Source organism: Quercus suber, unplaced genomic scaffold (genome assembly GCF_002906115.3).
Source record: "Quercus suber isolate HL8 unplaced genomic scaffold, Cork oak 2.0 scaffold_247, whole genome shotgun sequence".
NCBI lineage: Eukaryota > Viridiplantae > Streptophyta > Magnoliopsida > Fagales > Fagaceae > Quercus > Quercus suber.
In genome coordinates, this window is record NW_027069703.1 from 661390 (window position 1) to 675412 (window position 14023).

Sequence of the window (14023 nt, forward strand, 5' to 3'; positions counted from 1 at the left end):
TACTGTAAAAAATACTCCTAATTTAATTAATCTATTCTAATTCCTTAAAAAGAGAAATAAGGTTAAGATAGTAAATCAACCAAAATTTTTCCACTACCCTCACACTTTCCACTTCCCAACCCCACTACCCACGTTTCTAACCAAAAAAAAAAAAAAAAAAAGAACTTCCCATTTTCCAGCCTCACTACCCCACGTTTCTAACCAGAAATAAGAAAGAAAGGCTACCCACCCACGACTCCTATAAAAAAATAAAACTACCAACGGTTCCAATAAAAAAAAACTTCCATAAAAAAAAAAAAAAAACTCACATCACATAAACTTATTTGTTTATATTAAGAGGATTCAGAAAGTTAGTTATTACTTTTTTTTTAATGTAAAAAAATACCCCTAATTTAATTAATCTATTCTTATTCCTTAAAAAGAGAAATAAGGTTAAGATAGTGTAAGGTTGAATTTATTCAACCATGTGTTGGCTTTATTCTATGCCAAGTTTGCTTGTATTTCAGCAATTAAATACCCTGTATTTAGGTGGGAATCATGTAAGAATTGTGTGTGAGAGAGTATGAAGAATTCAAGTGTATGTGCATTCAAGAGGGTTCTTGCGACTGGATCTCGCGAGTGACTCACGATTGTTGACTCGCCAAAATGCCACACGTGTGAAGCATGCAGGAAGCTGAAGGGTCAGGACAGCTGGAGCACTATAGGACAAAAAAAGGACAATCTGGCCAGTCAGTTATTTCGCGACTCAAACTCGCGACTGGACTTATCCCAATCGCGAGTGAGTTGCCAGAACATCTTGTTTTGCAGAAAAATGTCTTTTCACATTCCTCACGTACTCTACTATAAATACCCTTATACCCACGAAATGTAGAGAGTTTCCAGAAAGAATTTTGAGAGGGAAACCCTAGAGAACAACAAGATTGACTCATCCACAATCTTATATCTTTGATTCTCAAATTCTTCTACTCTCACCCTTTCCATTAACATACCCTTGAGAGGTTCATTAGTCAAATCCTTATCTCACGATACTTATATCTATGAGGAGGTTATTTGATGCTTGGGAAGCAGTTTAGAGATGACCAATTCATTTGGTTGATGCAATGGGCTTATTACGGGATCTAGAAAGCTAAAGAAGACACAGTTAGGCTTAACCTTGTTGGAGCAAGAAGCTTGGAGGGCTTAGGTGCATTGGATAGATTAGGTTTGGAGGGTCTATTGCTATTCATGTATCTCAACTTTATTATTTAGTGGATCATTTTACCGCTTGGAGGGCGGCGGAGAGGGTTTACGCCAAGTTTTTCGGTTTTCTCTTCGATAACACGTGCCCGTGTTATTTTTGTGTTTGCATCTCTCTAACCCTTACTCTTTATCTTTAATTGTTGTTGTGTTGTGATTAATTATGGTTTAGAGTAATTTGTTTATTTGGGTATTGCTTATACTTATCATTCCGCACATATATTGTTTGAGTATAAGCTTGTGTTGGTTATTTTGAAATTAGGGGTCTAAACATTCACTAGTGTTTTATACACCAAGTGAACTTTCAGATAGTAAATCAACTAAAATTTTCCCACTACCCTCACACTTTCCACTTCCCAACCCCACTACCCCACTTTTCTAACAAAAAATAAGGACTTCTCACTTCCCAGCTCCACTACCTCACGTTTCTAACCAAAAATAAGAAAGAAAGGCTACCTACCCATGGCTCCTATTAAAAAAAAAAAAAAAATACCAACGGTTCCTATAAAAAAAAAACTTCCATAAATTTAAAAAAAAAAAAACTCACATCACATAAAATTAAAATAACACTAGCCTCTGAGCAACTACTCACATCACATAATATTATTTCACCACAAATGCTTAACATTCATCACACTCCTAGATTTTTTTTTTTTTTTTGTGATTGGAAAATATATTAATCCTAAATTATAATTTATGAACTTTTACCCAAAAAAATAGAAGAATCTCTAAGCACGCGCGTGCTCAGAGACTAGTAACATATTATGACGTTGACATCGCTTTTACATGTTATGTTATTAAGTTGTGATTAGATCAACATCATTTTTACACGGACAAGAGCTATATCACAAATACTATTTTTACGCGCGTGCTTAGAGACTAGTAACATAATATGACGTTGACATCACTTTTACATGTTATATTATTAAGTTGTGATTAGATCAACGCCATTTTTACACAAACAAGGACTATATCACAAATACTATTTCTATGACGCACAAATGAAAACATGCCATATTTGACAATGGAAAAAAGGACTACATCACAAATACTATTTTTATGACGCACAAATGAAAACATGCCATATTAACAACGGAAAAAAAAAAAAAATTTATTGTCTATGGAACAGTAAATTGAACCTGACAAAACCAACTTGCCTCGTTTCCAGATCATTTGGTCCTTTTGGTAGTTAAGTGGGCTTGGAACTGAAAAATGAAGAACTGAAGAAGAGTCTTTGTGGGCTATTTTTAGGCCCAAACAATATAAAAAAGAAGAAGAAGAAGTCATTGTCTAGGGAAAACTTGAACAAAATTGTTGAATCGACATATGTAATTAGAGGACTGACTATGTTTATTTCCAATAACAATACTTGAAAAAAAACCAATTTCAATTTGGCTTTTGCTCTTCTTATCTCTTAGGACCATTGGCCTTGATTGTGATTGACAAATGACAATCCACTTACAAAAATTGAGTTCTAAGGTGAATCTAATTTCCACTTTTTACTTTTTTATTGAGTGCAAGACGTAGTGCATAAAAATTATATATATTTTTGCTTTTTTTTTTTTGTTGATAAAAGTGACTTACATAATTACTACATTTACTATTAGTAAAAAAGTACTGGAACTTTCAGCAACACCAGAGCCCACTATTTTACTAGAACCATGTGTTATAATGGCAAAAATATTCTCATGCACTAGAAAACATTAACTACTTTACACAGATATTTATTATTGATGTATTGATGTACACATATTAAAAAATAAAAAAAAATTGTTGATATCTTAAAAAAAAAAAAGAATATAAAAAAGTGGATGTAAAAAAATAGATAAGAGAAAATAAAAGCTCTTTTACAATTGTATTTACATTAAATTACACCTTCCAATTGCAAAATCAAGGCTAAGAAAGACCTAGCACGGTAACTCCTATATTATGGCAAAAAGTGAAAATATGAAATCATTTTAGGCATACATTTCTAAACTATTTTAGAAAATTTTTTATAGAAAAAAGAAAAAGAAAATTTTGACTAACTTTTTTGATAATTTTTTCACTTTTTCATAAAAAATTTCCTAAAATAGACACACATAAATCATACTCTTAATTATTTACTGACTTGTCAAACTCACCCCATTTCTACCATTTCAGTTTCAAATTATGAGGAATAACAAATTTTGGAGTTTTTGCTAAGGTTGTGCGCATGAGAAGAGTTTAGGAATTTTAATTTCTAGTATTTAGCATTTTTTATTATTATTAATGTTTTATACACTTCAGGTTTGGTTTTTATTTTTTTATTTATTTTTTATTTATAAATTTTTTTTATTGATACTTGGGAGATTTTTTGTAATTAAGTTATTGAAGTTATTTTTGGATTTTATTTGGTGTAATATTCTTTGAGGATAGTTGCTAATCAATAAGAAAGCCTTACACTCTTGATGGTGAAACTTTGTGGGACATGGTCTCATCTCATACACTAATTTCCCCCGATTGAGACTCACTCGCAAATCACATGATTTTCTTCTTTTTGGGGTGACAAGAAAATTGAATATGAACAGATATAGAACTTCATCGTGCATGATCAGATGATCTATTAAGTGGGACCAACTTACCTAATTGCTGATCTAATTCTAACTTACCTTAGGAATTGAGTAATCCTTTTTGAAATTCTTTTCAGACTGTGATTAATAGTTTCATCCACTCTTCTTTTTTCTTCTTCTTCAATTTATATACTTAAAAAAAAAAAAAAATTCATAAAAAGCATTTTCACTAGGTAATGAAAACTGGCATGGGCTATATTATAGGCTTAGTCAATGAATCATTGGACCTCATGAGAGAAGTTGTTTCTAGATGCAAATTTTTCTGTCCATAACCAGTGAAAATAAACATCCCAACCACCTTTCAGTCACTTTATTACAAAGAAACATCTCAAAGTGAGTACCTTTCACTCCTATATTGTCAAGAGTCACAAAAGAAATGGAACCCGAGTTAGGATAAGATCATCATTTTGAGTGACTACCAAGCCGTCTCTTCTCTTTGTAACACAGACCCAACTCCTCCTCTTTCTCCCTGCAAGTTTCTTCAGCATACAATACAATGGCAGCTCCTCCAACTGCTTCAATACCCTCTAAAAATAAGGCTTGGGCCTACTCTGAATATGGAAAGGCTGTTGATGTTTTGAAGCTGGACTCAAATGTAACCGTGCCAGAAGTGAAGGAAGACCAAGTACTGGTCAAGGTTGTTGCTGCATCTCTTAACCCTGTCGATTCTAAGAGGATGCTTGGGTATTTCAAGGAAACTGACTCTCCTTTACCAGTAAGACCTTCTCCCCTCAATCTCTCTCTTATTTCAGAAGTTTATGAATATGTTGTTTGTTGTTGTTGTTATCATTTCTTTTATGAAGATTTTCATAAACGCTGTCTGGGTTGTCTCCATTTTAATTTTACTACTTATAGCACAACCACACCAATTCTAATATCAATTCTAATACCTATATATAAATTCAACCAAATTGTGAATGTATTGAAATATTATAAGGTGTGATAAATGCATTGAATTTTAAGTAAAATGTAAATGTGACAATATTTTATTGAATGATGTAAAACGTGAGTTTTACACCCATCCTTAGACTCGTTTAAAATATATAATTCTCAAAAGATGTATGTTATATATTTTATGGTATCCATGGATGTGTATAATGCTTAAATGGTTTTGTCTCCATTTTGCTTTTGATTTTTAATTTGGGAGCTTGTGCATGAATTATAGATGAGCCTGAACTACATACATGGTAGTTTTGCAGAATGCACTTCATAAAGTTTCTCTTGATCATAATCAACTTGATTTAATTGAGAAAGGATAGCCAAAAGCCTTGTAACTCAACTGGTTAGCAACCCTGATGTTTCTAATTGAGATAATCATCTTTTGAATCCCCTGTTCCCTACTATCAAATTATAAAATTAATTTTTTTTTTTGAGAAAGGGGTGGAATCTAGAAAGAAAATAGAGTTAAGATTTGAGGAGTGAAAATCTTTGAGTGACCAAATTAAAAAACTTTGATGAGTGATATAAAATTATTATAAGACTAATTCAAGATGCAATTGAAGTATTTTGTAAACCAACAAGTGTATACAAAAAGTGTTTATCAAATTTAATAAATATGTATTTTTGTAAAACGCCATTATAGGTCTATAATGGCGGTACAATAGTGGCGTTTACAAACGCCACTATAGAAAACGCCACTATAGCCAAAATGGGCCTATAGTGGCGTTTTTAGTACCTATAGTGGCGTTTCACAAACGCCACTATAGGACCAGTTTTTTGTAGTGTGTACTAGTATTAGGGGTGTCCAACCCACACCCACACTTACACCTAGACCTGACACTCTGACGGATCAACTTGATTCGGAGGTACTTGAACCAAAGACTACTTAATGTAAGTGTTGTCTCAGTTGACTATGGGTTCTCATTGTCAAAACCTGACAAACTCAGGTCGAGTGGCAGATCTTCAATTTGGAAACTCGATGAATCCGACTCATTCAAAACTGCAAGTGCTACACCTTGGTTTTGTAGTTCTTTGATCGAGCTTTGTCGTTGTGCTGCTGTTAGTTGATCGAGCTTTGCTTGAGAGATTTGATGGAAATCATGTTAATGGCTAGATATTGTAGCCTATGTGCTCGTAGAGAAATTGAAGTTCTCAATAAGTTTGCTTTTAGCATGGAGAACCAAATTATTTTTAAGAAACTCAACTTTGATATTTGAAATGATGTTTTTGAGAGTTGAAGTTTCAACAAGAGAATGAAAAAAGTTGCTTTCTAAACTATCAACATACTTTCTTTTTAAACAAATGTATCAATAGTTCTTAACTTGGTTGTACCTTAATTTTAAAAATTAAATGACAATAATGATTAATAGTAAACAATCCTGGTTCTTGGTAATATTAACTGCGGTTAATTATTTTAAAATTAAATTTAACAAATTATGAATTTAGCGTAAATTTATTAAAGTAATAACTTTATTCTGAATGAATATATATATATATATATGTGTGTGTGTGTGTGTGTGTGTGTGTGTGTTTATTTATTTTAAAAAAATAATTACAAATTTCACCTATAAGGAGTCTAAAAACAATTTGGTGAAATGAGCCGGAGTAGTTTTAGAAGAAACTTATGTATTCTTGCTATGGTTTGATATGAAGAAAAGTACCATGGCATGAAAGATATACGGTAGGACTTCACCAATGGTTACATCTTGCAAAAGTATAAAAGAAAAATGTCAATTTTTATTTGACATTTTGGTTTTTTTTTTTTTTTTTTTGAAATGACTACTTGTTGTATTTAAAGTCAAGAGTTTGGATAATCATCTAATACAAAAGACATAGTGTTCGTTGGGACACACTCTAACCAGACATGAGAAACAAGAGATGATCTCGCTCGCTGGGCTAAAGCATGCGCTGCAGCATTACCCTGCCCACCTACATGAGAGAAAGAAATACTCTGAAAAGAGTTTGAAAAAGAAAGATATCCTTGATGAGGTGCCCCTCGAGAATTTTCCATACCGGATCCCTTTAAGGCGTTGACAACAGATTCAGAATCACCTTCGCAAACACACAGACCATGGCCCAATTCTGCAGTAAACGTGACCGCATGCCGTGCCGCAAGAAGCTCAAGGATTTCCACTGTTGGAGGTTTCGCAATCTGCTCGGACAGGGCAGCCAACACATGGCCCTCACAATTTCGAATAACTACCCCTATACCTGCCTTATCTGACTCACCAAACATAGCTCCATCATAGTTTGTCTTCACCAAATCTGCTACCAGAGGACTCCACCTGAGAGGAACAGCCCGTTTTCTGAGAACAGAGGGTCTATCCGTACCCCTGAATTCGCTAATGTAATTCTTTGCAAAACCAGCGACATTGCGGAGGACCAGCGACATTGCGGAGGGGCAGCGGATTTTCATGGAGGCGAGTTTTATTTGACATTTTGGTTGAGTCGTCATTAGAGACTAGGAGAAGCTCGTCTTATTTCAATATTTTAACTGATTGGACATAAAGTTAAAAGTTGAAGTAAGATTGTGAATGAGGACCATTATAGAATAAGTCTCAAGAGACAATTTTGAGTTTCTCAAAGAATAAAAAAAAATAGAGACAATTTTGAGGGCCGCAAGTTTCAAATATTAGAAACTTGAACTCCTTCTACAACCTTACATATTAAAAAACAAAAAAAAAAAAAACAAAAAATCAACTTTGAGGGTACCTCTGTCACTAATCTGTGAGAACTGTCATTGATTTTTTTTTTTTTTTTTTTTTTTTTTTTTTTTTTTTTTTTTTTTTTGGGGGAGAAACAGAACTGTCATTGAATTAAGGTTACAAGAATTCTGCACATTGTCTTCATATGGTCCGTGGCAAGGATTTGATTTTATTTTTTTCTTAATAATAAGTGGGGTGGGGGGTTTGAATATTTTAGTATCACGAACGTAATGAGTACAAAATCCACTAGTTTCTCAAAAAAAAAAAAAAAAAAAAAAAAAAAATTCCAATAGTGCATGAATCACTTATTAATTTATAAAAATCTTAATATCAATAACTATATTTTTTAAAATTTTATTTTTATTAGTAAGATTATCATTTCTTCTTATTGTTGTTTTTATTTTGTATAGATTGTTGTGGGCTATGATGTAGCTGGGGTAGTGGTGAAAGTGGGAAGCCAAGTAAAGAATTTCAAGGAAGGAGATGAAGTATATGGAGATCTCAATGAAAAAGCTTTAGACCACCCAAAAAGCTATGGCTCTTTGGCGGAGTACACTGCTGTTGAAGAGAGACTTTTAGCTCTGAAACCCAAGAATCTAAGTTTTGTTGAAGCTGCTAGCCTTCCCCTGGCTATTGAGACTGCCTATGAAGGCCTTGAACGAACTGAATTCTCTGCAGGTAAATCCATCCTTGTTTTGGGTGGTGCTGGCGGAGTTGGAACACAGATTATTCAGGTATATCTCCACTCTCATTGACATTCCAATGCCCTCTTGTTAACCTTGTGAATAGTTAGTCTTTTCATCCTTACTCTATCTCAGATATAATAATCCTTGTATGTCCTTTTGATTCTTTGACTCTCTGGGGCAGCTAGCAAAGCATGTTTTTGGTGCATCCAAGGTAGCAGCTACTTCAAGCACTGGGAAACTGGAGCTATTGAAGAGTTTGGGAGCTGATTTGGCCATTGATTATACCAAGGAAAACTTTGAAGAACTTCCGGAGAAATTTGATGTCGTATATGATGCAGTTGGTAAGATTTTGAATTTGTTTTCGCTTCGTCATAAGCATAATTTGATCAATGAATTCTATACGTAGAATTGGGTCTTTTTTTTTTTTTTGGGGGGGGGGGGGGGGGGGAAGGGGGGTGTCCTTTGACAATAATCAACCTAAACAATTGTAAAACTTGTGGCCTTTTTGTGTCTAACTTTGTGTTTAGAAAGGTTTCCATCTTGAAAACAAAAGGTTGGTGAAAGACTAATTTTTGTGCATTACCTGCCAATCTAATTGTAGTTTTCTATTCAACATGTAATGATTACTTGTAACATATCAAAGACTAATTTTTGTTGTGCACAAATACAGGGCAGACTGATAGGGCAGTCAAGGCAGTGAAAGAGGGCGGGCATGTTGTGACAATAGTAGGCCCTGTAGTTCCACCAGCAACTATATTTGTGCTCACTTCTAAAGGGTCTATCTTGGAGAAACTGAAACCTTACTTGGAAAGTGGGAAGGTGAAGCCAGTGATTGACCCCAAAAGCCCATTTCCATTTTCTAAGACTGTTGAAGCATTTTCCTACCTTGACTCTAACAGAGCCACCGGAAAAGTGGTCGTATATCCAATCCCATGAGAAATAACACATCTAGTTTCAGCAATATATGTAACTAATATATCCTTGCATATGCATTAGGTATTATGTAAAAAGGGGTGTGGACATATATTGTTACATGTTTGAGATGTTCTACTTTGCATTCCTACTATATGTGTTGGATTTTGGTAGGAAATGAATATAGAGGAGGATAAGAACAAGAAGAATGTAATTTATTTAGAAATATCACTTATGAAGTTGAAGTATGATGTTTGTTTAGGTCCAACAGAGTACCTCCTAGTGCATTTTACTTCGATCAAACCATATAGCAGCACTCCAAAAGCTTTACATTCCCTTTCCTACAAGCATGAAAAACCTTTACAAAGAGTAGTGTGGGTGTTAGAATAACATAAGACCAGCAGTCTATATGGTGTAGTCCCTCTTTTTTATTTTATTTCACTTCTCTTCTGCTTCTTTTAGTCAACAGCATCAACCCCATTTTTACAAAATGAATTGGTCCAAGCATTTTATGCAAATGATACGAATAGACATATGAAAAGGCATAAATGGTAACTAAAAAAAGATTAATGTTAAGTATACTAAAAGTTTTACTAGATAAACTTTACAAATGGATGTTACAGAATCATAAAATAAAAATAAATACATTTTTTAAAACGTTTTTTGACATTTCTCCAATCATATTCATTATCTAGTTAGTTGTAAGTTTTATTGTAATAAAATTGGTACTAGTTTAAGTACCATTGCATGCATAGTAGGAGTAATATCTAATTGAAATGACACGTTCCCATATTTATTGTTATTTCTACAAATAATACATTAATTGGATAAGAATTTTGCAATTGTCTTGCACACTAAATTATATATGCAACACCTTTCAAGCATTAACGTTGGGAGTCCAAGCACCAACAGTAGTAATCAGACCTTGAAAATTCCAATAGTTGTTCTGGGGTCATCTTTTCAAGTTCGCTTTGCCTCCATAATGCAAAATTATTTTGATTTTGTGAGTCGGAAGCCAGTGGATGATCCTCTCGTATGTGAACTTGGGATCTCATTCTCTTGTAAAGCCTCATTGATGCAACACAGTCCTCATAAGGGTCTTCATTGCCAGTTTGAATGTCATACCTAAACACCGAAGCTTCTTTATTACTTCCTCAGAGTTTGTACATTTAAAAAAGAATAACAAAGGCTAAAAAATGAAAAAAAAAAAAAAAAAAATCTCATGTAGGTTACTTACCCGAGATATTCTTGTGCTAAGTATTTGAGAGAGTTGCTGAGTTTGTTTGTTTGCATCAGTGGAGGATATTTTGCTGTATCTCTGTGGTCACATTTTTTTCATTGTACATCTCAAATGAAATACTACTAGTATCTTAACTTGGATGTCCAATGCTATACCTATCATGTTTTTTAATTAAATTAAGACACATTACTATATTGAATTTAATTGTCATTAACTAATCAATGCAGCCATGTTTGAATTTCACGAGTAATGCTAGAGTAGCAAATTATTTTACAAATGACTGATGTGACATGCTCTACATTAGCTTTTAAAAGACTGAAATATACCTCAAATATTAGAATTAATATTTAATTACAAGTCTTAAAAATAAATAAATAAATAAAAGACACCGTGAGGTCACATTTCAGCCTCACATAAGTCTTATAAGTCGGACGTATAAGATACTCTCTCTCTCTCTCTCTCTCTCTCTCTCTCTCTCTCTCTCTCTCTCTCTCTCTCTCTCTCTCTCTCTCTCTCTCTCTCTCTCTCTCTCTCGGATTTGGAAGACTTATGGTGACAATGATGTTTTGGATCGGTGGGCCAAGAAGTGTTCGGTGCACGACACCAAAAGGTCCAGCCCACATGGTAGCCACAATGGGCTTGCACCAAGAATTCTACTTCAAGTAGAATTAGGAGTCAGTGAACTCCTAGGAAAACAAAAGAACTAACACTATTTAAAATATGAGCAAGACTCAGGTATAGTACTTAGGTGTTGTTCCTTAAGTTCCTTTTAAGATTTTGCCATGTGAATTGCTCATGAAATGAAAGTGTATTTTTTAGTTAAGTAGACACATGACTGAATCTTAAGAAAGGAATTTAAGGAACAACACCTAAGATACTGTCCCTAAATTTTGTCCTTAAAATATAATCTTATTTGAAATAGGAGACTGTGGTTAGCAGTTTTAAAGAATCCTTATTTGACTTGTACTAGGATTTGTGTGCTACTAGAACTCTACGATTGGGTTTATATATAAAGAAAATATTTATTAGGTTTTGGGTGAGCGGCCAAGAGGGAGCCGTTTAGAAAAAGAAGACAACCAAGAGAGAGAGCTGTGAGTGAAGAAGAAAAATAGAAACAAGAGATAATTAGTGTGTGAGCCGTGAGACACACAAGAATTATTATAATTGATTTGATAATAGTGAAATTATTCGGAGTTTATCCCGTGGTTTTCCCTTCAAGGAGAAAAGGATTTTCATGTAAATATTTGTATTTTTGTATGTGATTGTTATTTTAGATTGCTAATATTGTTGATACAAGAAGTTGTCCAACAGTGGCATTTTCTTTGAAACTTTCCATTTGGGATCTGCTTATTTTGCTGAAACTGAAAACTTTTACTAAAGTACTGTAGATAAATAAAAAAGTTAACTGAAATAGTACAGTTCTTAAAAAAAAAAAAAAGTACAGTCGGATCCATGAATAGTACCAAAAAGTACAATAGGACCTAATAGCAAAAATAAGTTAAATAGTAAAATATGTTGGTAAATTTTTATGAATAGTAGCAAAAATAAGCTACACTTAGAGTGAGATTTCGTTTGGCTTTGGGAGTTTCTATGCAGTGCAGCAATTGGTTTGAAACTGAATCTAAAAATACCTCTTTAAAGAAAGAAAACTGGTGTGCGGGTGTGACTTGGCTGGCAATGGGTAAGTCACCGTAGATGCAGAAAGAGAAGGGATGGTCTGGCGAAAACGATTCATTTTTTTTTTTTAATAATTTTTTTAATATATTTATTTATTTAAGACTTGTAATTAAATTTTAGATTTAATATCTTGTATTTGTTTTTTAAAAGCTGATGTGGATCATGACACATCACTAATATATAAAATATTTGTAAAATAGTTTGTAACTTTGATATTACTCAAATTTCATTGGTTAACTTAAGAGAACTCTAACATGCTAATGTGGTGGACACTTTTTTTCAACTCCTGTTTACATGGACTTACAATCTTTTATCGGTCACTTATAGTCAATCATATTGACATGTGAAATTTGGTGTGTTTGTAGAATTGTTATATTCCTTTATTTTTATTTTTCTATTTTTTATTTATCAGTTACTGGTGTACGTTTAGTCGAGGCTGAAATGGTACCAAAGAACCATAAAAACTTTGTTACGTTCTTTGAAGAGCTTTACCTCATCATTGTTGCTGGATAATCTATCCGTAAAAGGTCAAGGTCATGATCCAAACTATGACCCACAAGAATACTGGCTTTCCCATCAGTAGGTCTAAGCTTCCACATTGGACGTTCTACATTGTAGAGGAAGTCTTGAATCTTCCTCTGCGCTTGGCTCTGAGGCAATGCCTCCCTGAAGTATTCTGCTTGGATGCCTGTTGTTTGATGCCTATAAATTATTCAAAAAAAAAAAAAATGTAAATTATAGACCTGAAGTATTCTGCTTGGATGCCTGTTGTTTGATGCCTATAAATTATTCAAAAAAAAAAAAAATGTAAATTATAGTGTTAGACATTTGTGAGTTGAATACATGTTACTGACCCGACTAATTTATTGAGAATCCATAATTGACCCAAAAAATTTGGACTAAAATTTTTTTGTTGGTAAATATATATGGGTTGAAATCAGGAGAAGCATGGTGGAGACCTATTCATACCTGTAGTTTGTGACTGGAATTTTTGGCTTGACATAAGCATGGAAAATTATGCTTTCATATTCATCAATGAGGCAGACCCTTGCACAGAGATCTAGGGAGCCATCACTGCCACCACTAACCATTTTGCAAGCGAGTGCAACTACTTGTGGCCGCCTTATTTGACCAGTATCGATTACCAAATTCTCAAAAATGCTCAAGTTAGCCAATTGAGCAAGTAGTCCCTAGAACCAGAAAAAAGCACAAAAGGATTTATATTCAACTCGATCAGCATCAGAAATACTTGATCTTAGTGCTACTTGAAAGATACAGCACTTACACTGGGGAGTTGGCAAATTTCTTGGTGAAACCTGAGTGCATCCGGGGTATTGAGGATAACTAGGCAGAATTTGCATCCTTGATTGTTGAAAATACTTTTGCAAGCTTCTTTTGGCAATGGGCCTGTTAGAGGAGAGTAATTATCACAAGCTATCTTCAATGGAATCAAGATGTTTGAAGTTTAATAGAAAAAATGAAGATTACCAATAAGATGTTCCCTTAGAGATTCAAAAGATCTGCAATGTTTCTTACAAATTCCGCATGTGGGTTCATGAACTGAATGATTGGAGGTTCTCATGTGCTCCACTAAGTGCTCCATTTTGGTGAACTGCTTAAAGCATGCAGCACACTTGTTCCTTTTTGTGATTATCCTTGTGTTTAAGTTTATACATTTCAACAACATCAAGTTAGTAAAACAATAAGTGTTCGTTTGGCTCCAAATTAAAAAGTCAGCTTATTTTACTATTTAACTTATTTTTGTTACTATTTATGAGTTCCACTACACTTTTTGGTACTATTAATGAGTCACACTGTACTATTTCAACTAACTTTTACCTTAATTTACAATAATTTCAGCAAAAAATTTTCAGTTTCAGCAAATAAGTGAATCTCAAACAGACCCTAAATGAAGTTTAAGTAACTAATCCAACTCTACTTTATTGTTTGAGGGGAGTTAGTGAACAAGCCGTATGTTATTTTATTTGTGTGAGTAGTGTGGTTGGTTAAGTAGTGAATTTCACATTAGATACTATT

The 14023-nt window shown here is 33.7% G+C and overlaps 2 protein-coding genes across 3 annotated transcripts; one reads left to right on the forward strand and one right to left on the reverse strand.

The window, feature by feature from the left end:
• Positions 1 to 4033: 4033 nt before the first annotated feature.
• On the forward strand, positions 4034 to 9330 carry LOC112033741 (2-methylene-furan-3-one reductase). Its single transcript, XM_065780804.1, has 4 exons — positions 4034 to 4542; positions 7882 to 8205; positions 8339 to 8498; positions 8828 to 9330. The coding sequence occupies exons 1-4, from the start codon at positions 4324 to 4326 to the stop codon at positions 9091 to 9093; spliced, it is 969 nt and encodes a 322-aa protein (XP_065636876.1). The 5' UTR covers positions 4034 to 4323; the 3' UTR covers positions 9094 to 9330.
• Positions 9331 to 9833: 503 nt separating this feature from the next.
• LOC112033742 (RNA exonuclease 4) lies at positions 9834 to 13651 on the reverse strand. Of its 2 annotated transcripts, XM_065780805.1 has the most exons (6): positions 13475 to 13651; positions 13272 to 13393; positions 12956 to 13176; positions 12479 to 12688; positions 10307 to 10387; positions 9834 to 10194 (listed from the first exon to the last, which is right to left on the reverse strand). In XM_065780805.1, exons 1-6 carry the CDS (start codon positions 13587 to 13589, stop codon positions 9954 to 9956), a joined length of 990 nt encoding a protein of 329 aa, XP_065636877.1. In that variant the 5' UTR covers positions 13590 to 13651; the 3' UTR covers positions 9834 to 9953. The 2 variants fall into 2 exon arrangements, with proteins under 2 accessions (XP_065636877.1, XP_065636878.1); XM_065780806.1 differs by lacking the exon at positions 10307 to 10387.
• Between the last annotated feature and the right edge of the window lie 372 nt (positions 13652 to 14023).